General features: G+C 47.5%; 1 protein-coding gene across 3 annotated transcripts; it reads left to right on the top strand.

The window, feature by feature from the left end:
- Positions 1–1,828: 1,828 nt before the first annotated feature.
- LOC125447366 (prostaglandin E2 receptor EP1 subtype-like) lies at positions 1,829–19,369 on the top strand. Of its 3 annotated transcripts, none has more exons than XM_048521685.2 (3): positions 1,829–2,228; positions 16,049–16,967; positions 18,017–19,369. In XM_048521685.2, the coding sequence occupies exons 2-3, from the start codon at positions 16,080–16,082 to the stop codon at positions 18,260–18,262; spliced, it is 1,134 nt and encodes a 377-aa protein (XP_048377642.1). In that variant the 5' UTR covers positions 1,829–2,228; positions 16,049–16,079; the 3' UTR covers positions 18,263–19,369. The 3 variants fall into 3 exon arrangements, with proteins under 3 accessions (XP_048377642.1, XP_048377643.1, XP_048377641.1); XM_048521686.2 differs by lacking the exon at positions 1,829–2,228 and adding an exon at positions 2,239–2,731; XM_048521684.2 differs by lacking the exon at positions 1,829–2,228 and adding an exon at positions 2,239–2,731 and having other exon boundaries at positions 16,046–16,967.
- The last annotated feature ends 6 nt before the right edge of the window (positions 19,370–19,375 follow it).

Here is a 19,375-nt window from a genome sequence, read left to right as displayed (position 1 = left end):
GGCCCATTTGACCCGTCAAATCTGCTCTGCCATTCAGTCAGATCAAGGTTTATCTGACTGGGCAGGTAGTAAAGTGATTACATCACTGGGTACCTAATCCAGATTGACCACCTGAATGGTGAATTCAATTTCTGCTATAGCAACTGGGAAGGTTCAGTTCAAATAAATAGACAAAATCCATGATAGTGACCGAAGATTATCATTAAAAGCCCATCTTTCGGGAAGGGAATCTGCTGTATGTATCTATGTGTGACTCCAGACTCTCAGAGATGTGAAATGACTGAGACAAACCCCTCGGCTATATTTTTTAAGGAAACTCTCCACTACCCTATCGCAGGTGGGTAATAAACATGGGCCTAAGCGGTGACCCCCACATCCACAAAATGAGAATTTTTTTTAGAAAATTAGACATGTAAGTTAAAAGGGAAATCTTCAGTCTCCTAACCCTGTCACTCACTATTGCCGTTTGTGACATACTGTATCTGTGTCACTGATAGTTCCCAGGGACATCTAGAATGGCAAATGGTGGTGAGAAAGTAGACCATTGGAAGAGCGTAAAGGAGAGAAGGAGAATGATCTGTTAGTTACAGCACAATTAAGAGGCTCTTTCATAGTGCTGATATGACAACAGAGCAGAGAGCTGGAATATTACTAGCAAAGGTAACAATGCTATCATTGTCCTTTGCTCTTGGCTACCTGCACAATGCAGGTAATAAAGTGGTTCTGCCAGTGAAAGGTAATACAGGAATGTGACCATTCTGGGAGTTGACGGCTGGTGGCATTCTCTGCGAGTAAAGTACACAGGGAGCGGTCACAATGTGGAACTCACTGCTTCAGGAGTGGGGAGCAGCGAAGGTGCTGAATGGTTTCAAAAGAAAGTAAACCTCTGGGGGTCCCTGGGATCAGATGGTGGTTGTGGGGGAGGGGGGAAGGTGATAGGGGTCTTTCTGATTGGGAGGGGGGGCACAGCACGTTGTTTCTGTCGGTGTTGGAAATGCCTCCCGCCTAGGGCCAGAAATCACAGGACACCAGGTTACAGTCTAACAAGTTTATTTGACATCACAAGATTTCCTCAACTTTTTAAAGTGTGACTGCCTCCATCATGCGAAACAAAAACGCAGAAGACCATTGTGCACAGCAAGCTCCCACAAACAGCAACGCGATTACAACCGGACCTTCCGCTTTAGTGAGACCCACAGGATATACTGGAGACGTTCCACACTCAGGGCTGCGCCCACATGCCCCTGTGGTGTGGCCGATGGGCTTGAGAACAGTTTCCCTTTCTCAGCCTCATGTCCAGAATTCCAGCTGAAAACAAAAATAAAATGCTGGAAATCACAGTGGGCCAGGCAACACCCGCGGAGCTGACGTTTTGATTCCAGCAGCTACAGTAAGTTGTTCGCTGGGGACCCTGTCAAGTTTCTTGTCCCTGGGGTGGGGGTCACAGAGGTGAGGCTACCCTCACACCCATCCACATACACACACATATTCACACAGCTGGAAATTAGCACAGGCCATGTATCAAAAAGTCTAACGCCGCACGAATCTCCAGAACACAGTTCCACCCTCTGGACGGTGAACCACTGCGGGCTATTCAACTCTGATGTGCTTCACAGCTGAGCATCACTCCCTCCGCACCCACCCTGGGAGAATCGGCCAGCACCCTCCCCACAGCGTAAGGGTAAACTGGGCACAATGGCACTGCCCCAACTCAGCAAGAGGTGCCGGTGGAAAAGCCCGGGGTTGCCCGTGACCCACCAGATCTGGCTCCTCCAGATGCTGTTGTGAGCCGGAGCACGCTTGCACAACCACGAGCTAATTAAAACCAGGGAGCAAACAAGTTTTTTATAGTGACCAGGCAGTCAACAGTTTGAGAAGGCAGGGAACGAACTGGAGTTCCGGAATCTACGCTTTTTTCTTCTGTATGAAAGTGGCTCTATTCACTCGAGCTGGGAATGAAGTCAAACTGGAAGCTTGTTTATGTGTCTGGTTGCAATATTTCAATGCTGACTGCAATCTGAGATCCTTCCCCTTATTGGCTGGGCCCAGAGGCTAATTTAGCTATAAAGGGGGGCGCAGACGCCGGCAAACCGAGAGAGTCAAAGCCAGGAGTGTTTCTGGCGGACAAACTGATGAAAAGTCTGATACTGCAGAGACGCCAATGAGCTGGTGCCTGAAGGTTTCACGTTGATGACAGACACTCACAGATCTTTTTGATATATCAGCAGGCAAGTATAAAGGAGGCAGCTCCTTTCCAGCCCTCCCTCCCTCTCTCAGGCTTTCGCGTATTGAGCCTACAAAGGAAGGGAAACCGCAAGTGTTTTCCTCTCTGACGGAATGTTCCCCTTTTCTGTAGCTGGTGTTTCTGGGTGTAGACGACGGTGTGTGTGAGGTTGAGGTACAGCTGTAAATGTGGTCAGCCTCCCGCAAGCGCGCAGCCTGGACTCATTATATAGACCCTCAGACAGGAACTGGTCCCCAATCTCTCCGCTTTTCCTCCCCTGTCATCAGAGAGAGAGAGTCTCTGACTAATCCCCTCTCCCAAGTACACAGTGAGAAAAGGGAGAGTCAGCTCCTCCTTTCCGGGACATACTGGTAGACGTTCTCGATCAGCAAACGTCCGGAGGAGAATCTCTCTGAAGACCTGGCTTTGTAGTTTGAACAATCTTGGGACCTGACAGTCCTGTCGCTGGACCTGCCAACAGGGTATTGGAACAGGAGGGACACGAAGGTACGTGGTCAAAAGCAGTAACTGGAGTAAATGGGAGGGGGTGGGGGGATGGAATTGCTGTGTCGGTCCCACAGATTGCAAGGTTTCTGACAGAAGGAGCAAGGGAGATTTTATTTAGAGTGGGGTTATTGTGATCGGGAACAGGCAGCTTGAAAGAGCTGTGGAAGCATGGACCTTCAAGAAGGGAGAATCGGATGAATAATTCTGGGGGGAAATGGTCGCAGGAGGAAGGGGGTAGAGTGGAAGGGGATTGGAATGATTTGGCTCAGAAAACACGGGGCAAACAGAGGTAGAGCCATTGTGTGTGACTCTTTCCTGCTGGGCTTCCACTTTCACTAAAACATGAACTGCTGGCTGCCAGTAGCTGTGTAATGTTAACACACCCTCACTTATACACACCTGCATCCCTCCACATCTATCTTCCCACCCCACAGCCTACGCACCACACTCCCACCCCACCAATCTATCTGCAGCTTGTGAGCTGAAGACCCACACTCTAGAGAAGTGACCACTTAATGAAGGGATCAGTTCTGAGGAAGGGTCCCTCGACCTGAATCGTCAACTCTGATTTCTCTGCACAGGTGCTGTCAGACCTGCTGAGCTTTTCCAGTAACTTCTGTTTTGTGTTTGTGATAGATTCAGAGGTCAGGCAGTGCAGCACTGTCAGGGTCTGATGTCCTTTAGCTGAGATCTTTCATCCTGTGTCTGTCCCCTCAGCAGATGTAGAAGATCCTGAGCACTAAAGGGAGGAAAAGCAGCATCTGATTTCCGGGTGCCCTTGTCAACAATTGTCACTTAAAAATTAAACCAGATTATGAAATTTTCAATGTGAAATTGCAGTTTCAAACGGCATGTTTTAAGCTTCACCAAAGACGAAACAAAAGCTGACAGAATGAGAAGCCATATTTGTAACAGTTCGTTGTTTGTGGAATTTGCTGCAGGCAAATTGACTGCCCTACGTCACAACACTTGAAAATATATTGAATTGTCTGTGGGGCACTTTGGGAATGTAGTAAGCGGTGCTACATAAATGCACGTTCCTCACGCCAATCTGCGCCCACTTTGATCTGTTGCCTGTCACGAACCGCGTCCGCTGTTCGCAGAATTCCCTTCGGCCCGGTGAAGGGTGCCTAACGTCTGCCCTCCCAGTCAGTATAGCAATTCCCAATGTAAACAGTCACGCTGCAGCTACACCTGCCTGCGGGAGAAGGTGGCGCTGTTTCAGCACCAGAAGGGTCACAACCAGCAATTTGCTGGCTTTTGCGGGAAAGGGAGACCGGGGTGCCCTCTACAATCCTAAAGATATTGAGTGGAAATGCGCAGTACGTGTTGCAGGGGTGTTGTCTTTATGCACAAATTGTATTGGCGTTGTCTGTAATCAGCCTTTTTTTAAGGGGAAGGAAGTGTTTAGTCCTCCTCCTACTGATAGCCCACCGGATGAAATTTGATTCCAATGAATCTTTATCTGAAGTGTATCCTTGAGCGTGATAAGACTCCTCTGTCCCTGTGTAAACACGCAGCAAGTCCGTTCCCCTTTACACTTGCCCACCCAGGCTCGCTGATTTACAGGCACTCAGCCAGGCATTCTATCAATATTCAACTTTTCATCAAATTTATTACTCCAAAATAAGCTCAAAGCGTATTCAGTTGAAAGGATTTACAAACCAAGTGATTGCGAGATACTGATACAGGAAGAGATAAGCTCATGTTGATATTTTCATTGCTTTTCCAGAAATTTGTTTTTGTTAACACTTTTTTTTTCTTCCTTGTTTTCAAACGCCTGCATGATCTGACTGCTCTCTCCACGCCCCCCTCCCACCCCCCACTTATGTCCCACTGTTCTAATCCAAGATAAGTGTCAACCTGGATGAACACAGCAGGCCAAGCAGCATCTCAGGAGCACAGAGGGCCCAGAATGGTTACTCTCTCTGAAGGGCCTAGGCCTGAAACGTCAGCTTTTGTGCTCCTGAGATGCTGCTTGGCCTGCTGTGTTCATCCAGCTCCACACTTTGTTACCTTGGATTCTCCAGCATCTGCAGTTCCCATTATCTGTTCTAATCCAAGCTCTTTTATTAGCAGCGTCTCATTTTCATGTCTCCATCATTAGTACCGTGCATGGACCTCAAACTCTGGCATTCCACCCCTCCACCTCTTCACCTTCCTGCCTCACTTCCCCCTTTTTAACAGACCCCTTCAATCATTGCCCCCTTATGTTGTACACTCTGACTTACAATGTTGCAATGAAGTGCCTCGTCTCATTTTCATGTCTCCATCATTAGTACCGTGCATGGACCTCAAACTCTGGCATTCCACCCCTCCACCTCTTCACCTTCCTGCCTCACTTCCCCCTTTTTAACAGACCCCTTCAATCATTGCCCCCTTATGTTGTACACTCTGACTTACAATGTTGCAATGAAGTGCCTCTGCATTGTTGATGTCGTGGAAAGTGTTATCCAGCGTTGCTGTTTCACTGCTGACCATCAAATGATGCCAAATATTGGAAGCAGCTGTAGATTTGTTTATCTATGCAGAATCATTTTGGAGGCAATAACGGCTCGGGCTTTCAGTTGGTCGATACAATCAGCAGGAAAAGAGAAAGTGAGGCTTGGGGAAAATAAAATCGAGAGAGAGAGAAAAATGTTTGCACAGCGTGGAGGGTATGGAGAGAAAGGAAACAGAGGAATTTGTAAAAGGTGAGACAGAGTGACAGGGAAACCGAATGGAATGAATGAACAAAAGACAAAACAGATGGAAAGACGGATAAATTAGAGGAATATCGAGCGATGCTTACAAGAATGGTAAAGCACACAGCAAACAACCCAAGGTGACAAAGTGAAAAGGGTATGAATAGCAAAGAGAACAGGAAAGCTATACAGAAACAGGGCATGGAGACAGATACACACACACACCCAAACATACATACACACACGCACTCTGTCTCTCACACACACACCCAAACATACATACTCACACGCACTCTGTCTCTCTCACTCACACGCACTCTGTCTCTCTCTCTCTCTCTCTCTTTTACACACACAGACATAACGGGGCATGGAAAGTAGGTTGAGAATGTCAAAGACAGAAAACAAGAGCAAGTTACAAAATATCAAAGATATTACTTGCTTTGGGAGAGGGATGTGGCGGTTTGGAGGAGGGGGTAATTGTTAGGGGCAACAGTGTAGTGGTTTGTGGGAGTGGGGGTAAAAATGATCAGAGGGTGGTTTGCAATGCACTTTACACCAACAATTACACGTTTAGAAAGTAGTTGCACACACCCGACCTGAGATAACAAAGTGTGAAGCTGGATGAACACAGCAGGCCAAGCAGCATCTCAGGAGCACAAAAGCTGACGTTTCGGGCCTAGACCCTTCATCGAACATTTTAAGCATATGTTAACTTATAAACATTTTTAAACTTGTCAGGGAAAACAAGTGTGAAAGTCATTAAGCTGCCAGGTGAAGAGGCGGTTTGCTTTTTATTTGAAATAAGTTCGGAGTGTCTTCAGTTAGAAGGATTTACAATATTCGTGAAAGAGTGACATTAAGATGGTGAGAGAGGAAGAGACAAACTCAGTGAGCATTCCCTCTCTGGATCTAGCTTTTTCCTAAGGAGGCTTCAAGTCACAGCCGTACAAAAATAGCAAATTCCAAATGCACCTCCTTCAGAAACAGATGTTTTTGTCCCTTCACTGCCTTTTTGATATTCAATCTCACTTGTCCTCTGCTCTATGACAGCTGAGTGTCCTCTCTCCCACTGCCTGCACTTGTTTCCTAAGCTGTCACCACTCCAACCTCTTTCAACTTGTTCTGGAAGGCCGTGTGCTCAAAATGTGAACATGTGTCTCTCTGTCCCCTGATGCTGCCAGAGCTGCCGTATTTCCCCAGAGTTCTGTCTCGCTGGGGATTTCCGCCCGCTTTGTGTATGCAATGTTGGTGTGGTGTTATGTTGGAAACAGGGGCCATCAGATTGCCCTGGGATCTGCTTGCATTCTGGGCCACAGAGGTTGCCATCGCCACAAAGACTGGCTATGGATGTGGACATCCCTCAAATGTACCCCGTGCGAGCGGTGGGAGCAGGGGAGCTTCCCGGTCAGCCAGGCCCGTGTGGGAGACGCGATGAAACTACCTCACCCATGTTAAATGATTCCATGTGCCAGCTCTTACTGAGGGCAACTGTTCCCCTTGTTCAGGGCAGCTACCATCTTCCCCTCCCAACAAACACACACACGCACTGACGCACACACAGACATACACGTGTGTGTGTGTATAGACACACACACTGATATACACATACATACACTGACACGCACGCACACTGACACATGGACACATGCCCAGGTCAGGAACAGCCTAGCTACACAACAGTGTCTGAGCTGTCTAATCCACCCACATAGCATCGGGTCTGTGTGCAGTTTAAGGTTCCTACATGATACACACAAAGCTGACTGACCTTCCCTAGTGGCCTTCAGAAAGTGGTAGTGAGCTAACTTCCTGAACCGCTACTGTGTGTGTGTGGGTGTGGGTGTGGGGGGGGGGGGGTGTCAGCTCGACCCAGAATGCCCCTAGGGAGGGAATTTCAGGATTTTTGACCCAGCAGCACTGAAGGAATAATGATATGAACTTCCAGACTTAGGAATCGGGAACAAGAGTATGCCATTCAGTCCTTGGGGCTTGCTTCACTGTGCTACAGGATCATAGCTGTTCCGATGTAGCCTCAAAAGTACACCACTGCCTATGCTTTATAACCTTTCACCCTCCCCAGCTGAACACGAATTTATCTCTGCCCTAAAAATATTCAAGAACCCTGCTTCCATCAGCATTTTCAGGAACTGGGTTCGTAGCACTCACCACTCTCGGAGAAAACAAAACATTTTGCCTCGTCTCTGTTTTAAATGGCCAACTCCCGATTTTTAAACAGTGACAAGCCCTCCACCACCCCCGCTTTCCAGACCCTCCTACGATAGGGAACATCCTCTCCATATCCACCTGGTCAAGACCCCTCGGCATCTTGTGTGTTTCAAACATCTCCTCTGGCTCCAATGGTTAGAGGCCTGGCCTGTTCAAGCTTTGCTCATAAGGTACCTGTCACACATACCTAAGCACAGTGGAAAGTTTTGTTTTGCGAGCAGTACAGGCAGATCATGGCAAACAAGGACATACAGGTGCTTTGACAGAGGAAGCACATAAGGCTGCACAACAATTTATCAATATCTTTCTGTACCTCTTTGCGTGCTCTTCACAATTTGCTTTCCAACCTGTCTGTGCTGTTAGTGAGTTTGGCAGTCACCTTATCAAAAACAAGTTATACAAATTGTCAAGCTGAGCTTTTACTTTCCTTAATCATTTTTGACGGGGCGTCTTATCAAGCGCCTTTTGGAAAGTTGGGGATTGAACTACAGCATGTTACCTCCTTAAAGAACTCCCCAGCAGATTGGTCCAAGTCAGGAGGGCGAGTGGCTCGGAGGGGAACTTGCAGGGGATGGTGTTCCTGTGCAGCTGCTGCCCTTGTCCTACTAGATGGCAGAGATCACGGGTTTGGAAGGTGCTGTCAAAGAAGTTTCTGCAGTGCATTGTGTAGATAGTAGTACACACTGCTGCTGCTGAGTGCCGGTGGTGGAGGGAGTGGATGTTTGTGGATGTGATGTTAGTCAGGCGGGTTGCTTTGTCTTGGATGGTGTCGAGCTTCTCGAGTGTTGTTTGAGAATTGCTTTACAGCCATTGTCATCAGCATAGTTACAGGTCACTTGTGATGTAGGTCACAAGTAAAGGCAGCATTGTCTCGCTCACAGAGATGACTAGTGGTAGTTTAAACTGAGGGCCATCAGACCGCAGGTGAGGGCAGAGGTTGCGAAGGGGAGTCCTTTGTTGTAAACCCAGCTCGTGTGGGGAATTGACCCCACACTGTTATAGTCACACAGCACAGAAAGAGACCCTTGGTCCATCTTGTCCGTGCTGACCAGACTTCCCAATCTGACCTGGCCCTGTTTACCTGCATTAACCTCTAAACCCTTTCTATTTTTACATCGCTAACCAGCCACCCAGACAAATGAGCTAACTGAGTCCCTAGAAAGGTGGGTAACACAGCAACATGCAGCCTGCGAGCTCCAACAAACAGCAGGACAATAAGTGATCAGATAAGATAATGAAATGTGAGGCTGGATGAACACAGCAGGCCCAGCAGCATCTCAGGAGCACAAAAGCTGACGTTTCGGGCCTAGACCCTTCATCCTCTCTGAAGGGTCTAGGCCCGAAACGTCAGCTTTTGTGCTGCTGAGATGCTGCTTGGCCTGCTGTGTTCATCCAGCCTCACATTTTATTATCTTGGATTCTCCAGCATCTGCAGTTCCCATTATCAAGTGATCAGATAATCTGTTTTAACATGTCGATTTCAGCACAAAATATTGGGCGGGACATCGGTGACAGAACTCCCCCATTCATTTACCATTAGCGCCATGGGGTCCTTCCCAGCTGCATTGGTTTAGTGCTTGATCTGAAAGACGGCCCAGTGACAGTGCGTTCGTGCAGCGCCGAGTGGCCGAAATGCCGAAAGAATGGAGACATCGACGAATGTCACAGTCGTTTCCCCAGAGTCGGGAGCATTATGTTCTCCTGCTCAGATCCACAGGAAAGCTGGCACAAGGCTGATCTGTGTTTCCATTTTTAACCTATTCTGGCATGTGAATCTCAACATTTTAGACAGATAAAATAACCAGGAATATGTGCTCGTGTTAAATGGAGTGGATATGTAAGGAGTCAATATATAGTCAAAATTTCCATTTTAGGGGTTGGGCTGGAGCTTCTTCACTAAACGACAGTTATAAAGAAATTGATTTTTTAATTTTAAAAAATGCCAAGAGGAAGTGTTTTCTTTTGTTTCTGAGCAGCGATGAGTTTCCTGAAAGTTAGCGCCAGGAGATGGAATAATTGTGGATACATTAAACAGCAAAACTTTACAGGGCTATGGCCAGTTGGTGTGTGTGGTGGATGGCATCGTGACAGAATCATAGAGATGTAAATCAGTGAAAACAAGCCCCTTCGGCCCATCAAGTCCATCCTGGTCAAAGACTGCCACCTATCTATTTTAACCCCACTTTCCAAGCACTTGGCCCCTGGCCTTGTGTTCTTTGGGTGAATTGGTGAATCTGTGTTAGCTCTAAGGGCTAGGGAAAACGATTTGGGCAGAATGGCTTGCTTCTTTGCTGCAAGTTCTGCATTGGAGGAAGTTCAGAGAAGGTTCGCCTGACTGATTCCTGCCACCAAGGGGTTTATCTTATGAGGAGAGGTAGGTCGGGCAGTGTGCGGAACTATTGGCGCTTAGAAGAATGAGGGCTGATCTTATTGGAACATGTACCTTTGTGAGGCTGGAGACTGAGAGGATGTTTTCCCCCTCATGAGGAGATGGATCCAGCGGGGAGCAGTTTGAAGGTAAGACTACAGAAGATCACAGAACAATGTCTTGTCCCAGTGAGCAGTATGCAGGAGACAAAGTCCGAGTCCGGTTACAAAAACATGGCAAATTGTGAGGGAGGCAGTGTAGCACGTTAGGTGGAGTGGGCAGATAGGTTTGAGGCATTGACAGTTGAGTTCGACAGATTTTTGATCTGTAAGTCAGTCAAAGGTAGTAAGGAATTTGGAGTTAAGGTCACGATCAGGTGAGCCATATCGCAGAGCTGTTACAATTCGGATGGAAAGCGTTGTGTCTGAACTCAGTCTCGGAGCATTGTAACTTACTGCCAAAACTTTCCCGTAATCCTGTGTTTTAACCACCCAATGAGCTCCTGAATGCCTTAATTTGAACCTGCCTCCACTATATTTCCAGGCAGCATTCCACGCCCCAACTGCTTCCTGCTGTGTAAAAAGTACTATTGTTACCTCCCCTCACGTTTACTACTTTTGCAAATTACTGTAAAAAGGTGTGCTCTGGTCCTTTAATCCTTTCCCAAGCGAGAACCCTTTCTCCCTCTCTACTCCGCCCAAAATCCTCATGGCTTTGAAAAGTTCAGATCAAATCTCTGCTTCCCCCTCTCCTCTCCAGGGAAAACAGTCCTAACTTCTCCAATCGTTCCCTATATCTCATTCCCGGAATCATTTTCATTAAACTCTTCTACAACATGTTCACATCCTTCTTAAACTATAGCACCATATTGCGTATACAATATTCCAGGACACATCTAGCTCGTGTCCTGAGCTAGTTCATTGCGACACCTCCGGCTCTTGTACTCTGGGCTGCTATTAACGAAATCTAGAACACCGTAAGCCTCTTTTGCAGCCCTTTCGATCTGTCCTGCCACCAATAATCGCTGTCACACATATAGACACACAATTCCCTCTGTTCCCGCAGCCCCTTTAGAACAGTTCCCTGCCCGTTTTATAATGTCTCTCCACGTTATTTGCAGCAGAAACCTCACTCTTCTCAACATTGAACTACATCTGCCACCTCCCGGCACTGTCAAGCAATGCATCTTTGGAGTTCGACAGTGTCGTCCTCACTTACAATGATCTCAAGTTTTGCGTCAGCTGCAGACTTCAAAATTGTCTCCAGTGCACTAGGCCTGGACTAAACTATTAAACTATTAATATCTATTTCCTATCATTCAGACAATATGCATCCATGTCGTTGACATTAACCCCCTTATTCCCTCAGAGCTCTGCTATCCAGCTGTGTTGAGTATCTATTGGAGGTGATGCAGGTCTCAATGGGACATTCACAAGGGGCCGAATGGCCTCCTCTTTCTCCGAATTACTATCATACAATCCCTACAATGTGGAAGCAGGCTAGTTGGCCAATTGAGTCCGCACCGACCCTCCGAAGAACATTCCACTCAGACCCATTCCCCATTCTACCCCTGTAACCCTGGTTTTCCCACAGCCAATCCACACTAACCTGCACATCATTGGACAGTGGGAGGAAACCAGAACACGCATGCACACACACAGTCCACACTCTGTTCACACACATTTCCCCCCCATCTCTCACACACGGTCCACACGTGCATGCACACTCTCTGCTCACACACAGTCTCTCTCTCTTTCACAAACACACAGACTCAGGGAGCATGTGCAGACTCCACACAGACAGTTGCCTGAGGTTGGAAGTGAACCCAGGTCCCTGATGCTGTGAGGCTGCAGGGCTAACCACTGAGCCATCGCACCACCCCCAATTAGTATAAGAGCTGCGTAAACAATGTGCAGGAGGATACAAACAGCAATTCGATAAAATGTTATTGGGAGGTAATGGTCAAGTTAGAACTTGAAGAAGCCATTGCTGGCCCAGGGGATTATTTTGCTCACTGACAGCTAACTGACACCCTAAATCTGGAATTAAGAGTTTAATGATGACCATGAACCCATTACCGATTGTTGGGGGGAAAACCCATTTGGTTCACTAATGTCCTTTTAGGGAAGGAAACAGCTGTCCTTAACTGGCCTGTGACTCCAGCCTCACAGCAATGTGCGGTTGACTCTTAGCTGCCCCTGGATGGGCAATAAATGTTGGTCCAGGCCAGTGATGCCCTGATCCAGTGAATGAATTTAATAAAACATCGCTGAATGATAGAGAAACAACTTCACTCACCACATCTGCCCTCGGCATGCTGCATATCACACAGTGGGTCCGCATCCTGACAGAGATCCTACATTCAGAAAAGTAAATGTGCAAGTAGTCTATTAGAACTCCAAGTGAGGCGGCCCAGAGTGGACGGATTGATTTGAAGAGCAGGCTTTCCAAAATTGAGAGGGGACTGTCACTGGCAAGGTCAGTGTTTATAGTCTGGGAGTGTGAGTGCTCCATCAACATGGTGCATCAACGCTGCCAGGGATCAGAAGGACCCAGGCGCTATGTTTCATCCCTGCCCATGATGTGATGTCTGCTTAGTGTTTGCTGCTTCCTAGTGGTGGTGGGTTGGAATTGGAAGCATGGCTGGTTGGGAAGTTGAGACAGGAAGGTGTAGAGCAGGATGAACACAGCAGGCCAAGCAGCATCAGAGGAGCAGGAAGGCTGACATTTCAGGTCTGGCCCTGGGAAGTTATTGTGTATCCCACCAGCAGGTTGGGACAACACGCAGCATTCTGATCCAATGGCTCATTTTGTGTTTGTCTTTTGTGTGCTTTCTGGCTGTGACCGGGTTACGGGCTCAGTTGCCAAGTCATTCACCCTCCCCCCACCGGCCCCAACCTCCACAGGGGTTCACTTTCACATGAACCTCCATTTGATTCTCAACACCGCTATTTGGATGAGGGAAGCATCACAGTTCCCCTAGCAGCACCTTCCAAAGCCACGACCACTTCCATCTCAAAGGATAAGGGCAAGGGATACAAGGGAACAACCCCACCCCTACGCACGCACCCACACACGCACACACCAACACACACAGAGTGGGGAGAATCTGGGATGCACTCCTTCATGAAGTCAACATCAGCAACATGTTTAGATGGGAAACTTGTTAGGGAAGGGGTAGGTTTAGATGAGCAAAGGTGGGACAAGGCACATCAGCTTGGACTGTTCTGGCTGAATGTCCTGTTTCTGTGTTGTACATCCGGGTCATTCTGTTTCGATCCAATGTCATCACATTTCTGGGTTCGCAATGACATCCACTTCGGTTTGGTGTCCACTTTTTTTGCAGAATGTCACCTGAATTTCACTTCAAGCCCTGGAGGTGAGCCAAACTGTGGCTGCTTTCCTGAGTACATTCACTGCAGCTGTGTCTTTCCATTACTTCAAACAGAGTTTTACAGTTATCTGCAGCCACACGACAGAAACTGATTAAAGATTAATGTCAACACATCTCCTGCCCAGATAACACTTTCCCTAGTGGGTGGCTGTAAACAGGAAAAAGGTGTATTTGAGAGTATAACCCACTCATGTTTGCAACAGGAAAACAGTTGAAAAAATGAATGGCCAGATTCCAAGAGAAAAACCTCAGCAAAAGGGTCATTCCACACACAGTCCTCTCTCACACACAGTCTTCACACACAGACACATGCAGCACACACACACATGCACTCTCCACACATGCACTCTCACACCCAGTCCACGCGTGCATGCACACACAGTCCTCACACACACACACCCCATGCATGCACACTCTCTTCTCACACACACATACACACAACATTCTCAGTCCACACACACACACGCACTCACAGTCCACACACACATTCTGCACACACAGTCCGTGCTCTCTATCACACATGCACGCAGTCCGCATATAAACACATTCTGCACACACACTCACACATATACAGAATCCACACACACAGTCCGCGCACACAGTCTGCACATGCACCCGCACCCGAGTGTGCGCGCACACACCCACACGCACAGTCCGCGCGCACATTCTGCACCCGCACACACACACCTACACACGCACACATTCTGCACACACAGTCCGCACCTGCACCCGCGCACATACACACAGTCCGCACATGCACACAGTCCTAACACAGGCACACTCCCCACGTGTGCAGTCTTCTCACACATACACACACACACACACACACTCACCCATACATACACACTCTCTCCTCGCAGACACACATACGCGCACACACTCCTCTCAGAGACATACACACAAACATACACACACTCTCTCCTCTCAGACAGACATGCACACACACATGTACGCTCACATACATATGTACTCCCACACATCCATTCTCTCTCTCTCTCTCACGTATACACTCACGCTGACTTACATCCTGCAGATTTAGAATCACGTGTGGTTTTCCCCCTCGAACCTAGATGTATTGAGTCTGGTTGTCAGACTGCTGCCCCCCAGGCCAACTCAGTGCAATGGGAGAATGGTACCGTGTGGTCATGTAACTGTCCACAGTGCCGCCCCCCCCCCCCAGAAACATGACATAATTGGGTTTGAATCCCACCACAGCAGCTGAAACTTCACATTGAATTAAATAAACCTGGAATGGAAGCCTACACGTGACCACATAATTTATTATCATAGACTGATTGTTGTAAAATCCCTCTGGGTCACTAATATCCTTTAGAGAAGGAAATCTGCCATCCTTACCTGGTCTGGCTTCCATGTGACTCCAGACCCACAGCAACTTGTTGACACTTAACTGCCCTCTGGGCAACTAGGGATGGGCAAAAATGGTAGCCTGGCTGTGAATGAATATTTTGAAAAAGGGGGGCATCTTTGGGGTTGGAAGTCAGAGGGAGAAGAGTGTCAGGTTTCAGTTTTGCCAGTAAAGTACCTCCTGGGGAATATTGGGCTAGGTGTTTGAGGTGGGATTGAGAACGAAACCACTAGAGCATGCTACCTGAGCAGATACTGGGCTGTAGTGATGTGGAACTGAGTGTAGCCCACCCTGCCGCAGACCTGATTTCCAAACCCACGTTAGCATTACCATTTTCAAGTATTGCTCTGATAAACTATTCAAAGTCTAAGGGATTGCCAGTATTTGGTCCTTAAGCTAACAACTTTCTGATTATGTATAAGATAACAAAGTGTGAAGCTGGATGAATACAGTTTGTGCTCCTGAGATGCTGCTTGGCCTGCTGTGTTCATCCAGCTTCACACTTTGTTATCTTGGATTCTCCAGCATCTGCAGTTCCCATTATCGCTGATATAACTTTCTGATCATGTTGCTGTTTTGTAAAAGAAATTATTTGACACTTTATAGAGTCCATGCCAAACACTATCCCAAACTAAACCAGTCCCACCTGCCTGTTCTTGGCCCATATCCCTCCAAATATTTCCTATTCATGAACTTATCCAAATGCTTTTAAACATTGTACCTGTACCCACATCCATCATTTCCTCTGGCAGTTCATTCCACCCATGAACCACTCTTCTGTAAAAACAAAAATTGCTTCTTGTGCTAGCCCCACTTCTGAAGAAGGGTCTAGGCCTGAAACATCAGCCTTCCTGCTCCTCTGATGCTGCTTGGCCTGCTGTGTTCATCCAGCTCTACGCCTTGTTATCTCAGTTTGCTTCACATGTCTTTTTAAAATCTTTCTCCTCTCACCTTAATGTGTCCCTTGGTCTTGAAATCCCTCACCCTAGGGAAACAACACCTGCCATTCCACTCATCTCTGCCCCTCATGATTTTAGAAACCTCTATAAGGTCACCCCTCAGCCCCTCCATTACACTCCAGTGAAAAAATGGCCCAGCCTCTCCTTATGACTCAAACCCTCCAGTCACAGTAACCTCTAGGTAAATCTTTTCTGAACCCTCTCCAATTTAATAATCTCATTCATATAGCATCATATATAATGTTATATATAATCTGTTGTGTAAAAGATAATTTATTTTTAGAGATTATAACTGTATAATTTATTACTATTTCTGTCAGTAGGTACATCAATGGATCTGTGTGGGTTGTGGAGATGAGGAGGTACATAATGGCTCAACATGGGAACATGACAGTGCTCTATCAAGGTTTTGCAAATGCTATCAGCAGCTCTACTGCGAACAGTAGCCTCCTCGATGCTGACCTGCCTCACACCAGCCTCCCTCAAACCAACACCAGCTCAGTACTGTGCCCATGGAAACCTGCCACCTCGTCAGTGTCTGTTGCAATCCCCAGCTTCTCCATGACTCTGGGCGCCTTGTCCAACATCATTGCTCTTGTCATCCTGATCAAATCCTACGCCAGGTTCCGCAGGAGGTCCAAAGCCACCTTCCTGCTCTTCGCCAGCAGCCTGGTGCTGACCGATTTCGCCGGGCACATCATCCCAGGTGCGCTGGTCCTTCGTCTCTACTCGGAGGAAATTGTCAGCACCGGGCCAATGTGCCAGTTTCTGGGGGGCTCCTTGGTGTTCTTTGGCCTGTGCCCACTCTTCCTGGGCTGCATCATGGCAGTTGAGCGCTGTGTCGGTGTCACAAAGCCCCTGCTCCATTCAGCTGTGGTCACATCCACCAGGACTAAGCTGGCCATTGTCCTTCTTTGGCTGACAGCCGGATTTGTCGCTTTCCTGCCTTTTCTGAACTTTGGCCGATATGGCGTCCAGTGCCCAAGGACCTGGTGTTTCATCCACCTGGAGGGCCCTGCCCAGCACTGGACAGAGGATGCCTTTGCTCTGCTCTTCTCTCTCTTGGGAATGATGGCTCTGTTAATCTCACTGATCTGCAACACCATCAGCGGGGTGACGCTCATCCAGGCCAGGATTAAGAAGCAGAATTGTAACCGCAGAGCAAAATCCCATGACATCGAAATGGTTATCCAATTAATTGGGATCATGATGGTGTCCTGTGTTTGCTGGAGCCCTCTTCTGGTGGGTATTGGCATTACCGTGCATCATGGCATGACTGTGGGGCATGGGAGGGCAGGTGGTGGTGGTGCTGAGGAAAAGGGAGGGCATTCTAGAGCTCAGAGTCTGGGAAGGTGAGGAAATATAAGGGCTGATGGAAGTTAGAGATAGCGAGGGGATGTCGGGGACTGGAAGAGGTTACAGAGATAGGGAGGGGGTGTAGGGAACTGGAGGAGGATACAGAGATAGGGGAAGTTAATGCTGAGTTTAATAACAGGAAGTTGTAGAACAGACACCTAGAGATTCAGGTACATAATTCTTTTAAAATTTGCATCTCGTGTAGACAGGGGCGTTAAGAATGTGTTTAGCGCACTTGCCTTCATTGCTCAGACCTTTTGAGTTTAGGAGTTGGGACGTCATGTTGAGGTTGTACAAGATGTTGGTGAGCCCTCTGCTGGAGCACTGTCCAGTTCTGGTCGCCCTGTTATAGGAAGGATATTGTTAAACTGGAGAGTGTTCAGAAAACGTTTACCAGGATGTTGAGTAATTAAAACTAAACCGGAAAGTCTGGGACTCTTTTCACTGGAGCGTAGGAGGTTGAAGGGTGACCTTATTGAGGTTTATAAAATCATGAGGGCCATAGATGGGGTGAATGACAAGGGTGAGGGAATTCAAAACTAGGAGGCATATTTTTAAGGTGAGAGGGGAAAGATTTATAAAGGACATGGGGTACTTGTTTACAGAGGGGTACATGTGCAGAATGAACTGCCAGAGGAAGTGGGGGATATGGGTACAGTCACAATATTTAAAAGACATTTGGATAAGTACATAAATAAGAAAGGTTTGGAGGGATATGGGCCAAGCACAGGCAGGTGGGACTAGTTTAGTTTGCAATTATGGTCGGCATGGACTGGTTGGGCCGAAGGGTCAGTTTCCCTGCTGTCCAACTCTGACTCTAAGTGAGGAGAAGCCAGATTAAAATTTTCTAGTTTGTTTTAAATGTTTAAAAATCCTGAAGAGATTCATTTGATGCGGTGCTTTGTTGATAAAGTGTTCACTCTGTTTGGTCTCAGGTGACTGTTGGTCTAAGGAGAATCCAGAGCATTGAGGAAGTGTCCTGGTTAAGCTTCCTCGGGGTACGCATGGCTTCCTGGAATCAGATTCTGGATCCCTGGGTGTACATCTTGCTCCGACGAGCAGTCCTCAGGAAGGTTTATACCATGCTCGTAAGAAAGACTGAATTCAATAAGAGCAAATTTGACCGTTGGGAGTTTAGCTCCTTTCAGAGCTCAGAACGCAGTGTCATCAACAAATTCTGAATGGAGATGTCTGGTGAGGATTGGAAGCTGAAGACATTGGTGATGAGTCTCACTCCCGGCCACCTTGAGAGGAATGTCAGGTCTCCCCAGCTGGCACCCAAGGAAGCAGACATGGTTCAGAGAAGAACTTGATCCCTCGGGGTCCTTTAGAGCTGCTGACTGTCAATGTAGCAGCAGATTATTTTAACCCATTGGGATCTGACTCAGATCACCGTGTCCTATGGATCGAGAAGCTCAGTGTGAAACCGATTGAATGTACCTTGAGTCCCAGAGGATTAGATCTGGTCTAAAGACTGTGCAAAACTGACTGACCAAGTGCGAGGACAAATCATTTCTTTGGGCTTCAGTTGGTGTGAGCCAACACTGGAGAATCAACAAGTAGAATGCTTTCACGTCAAATGAGATTTGGGGAGGGTGAGTGTGGCTTGGTAACACGCAGGGCGGGCGAAAGCCATGGAAGCCATGACCCCAACTAAGCAGTAACTCGATGGTGAAGCAAACATTGGGCTCTACCTCAAGGTCGACGGTGTGGAGAGTTCAAAATTGATCTGGTAACTCTCGAGTCAGCTGAGAAATGCTGGCCTGGTTTGACGTAGGGCTTTTCCTGGTGAAAAGTTGATTCCTTGGATTTGTTGGGGGTTGCGGTGGTGAGGGGAGGAGAAGGTAGTTTGTTGGCACCTCCATCATAAACGCCCTCCTTGCTCTTTCACTTTGGAGGGTCTTTTGGGGAATTTCTGACTTGGGAAGTAGGGAATATGACGATGAAAGGATGGAGGGGCATAGGGAATTCAACACTGTGAAGAACCAAATCTCCTCCAGCCTATGGGTGAAAAGCAGGAAGCGTTAGAACACACGACAGCAAACTATTACCAAGTGATGACAGGAAAGGAAATTCATTCCCATTGGCTGTGTGTCTGTCATTGGTGTTTGATGTCACAACTGTCTAGTTGTTTGGCCAAAGCTTTCTATGATTTTGTCTGTATGCCTGGGGAATGTTGTACCTACAGCTGTATCAAATCTCCAAAATTACAGCATTGGAATCAAACTCTCGTGCTGTCATGGTTGCAGCCTGCATGATACTGATGCCCCAACAAGCCCATTTATTTTGCTGCT

This window comes from Stegostoma tigrinum, chromosome 35, assembly GCF_030684315.1.
Source record: "Stegostoma tigrinum isolate sSteTig4 chromosome 35, sSteTig4.hap1, whole genome shotgun sequence".
Taxonomy (NCBI): Eukaryota; Metazoa; Chordata; class Chondrichthyes; order Orectolobiformes; family Stegostomatidae; genus Stegostoma; species Stegostoma tigrinum.
This window is presented reverse-complemented; position numbering and strand designations above follow the sequence as displayed.

Coding starts and splice junctions, on each gene's coding strand:
- LOC125447366 (XM_048521685.2), top strand. CDS start 16,080: ATGAGGAGGTACATAATGGCTCAACATGGGAACATGACAGTGCTCTAT. Junction 16,968..18,016: donor TTTGCTGGAGCCCTCTTCTG/GTGGGTATTGGC, acceptor GTTTGGTCTCAG/GTGACTGTTGGTCTAAGGAG.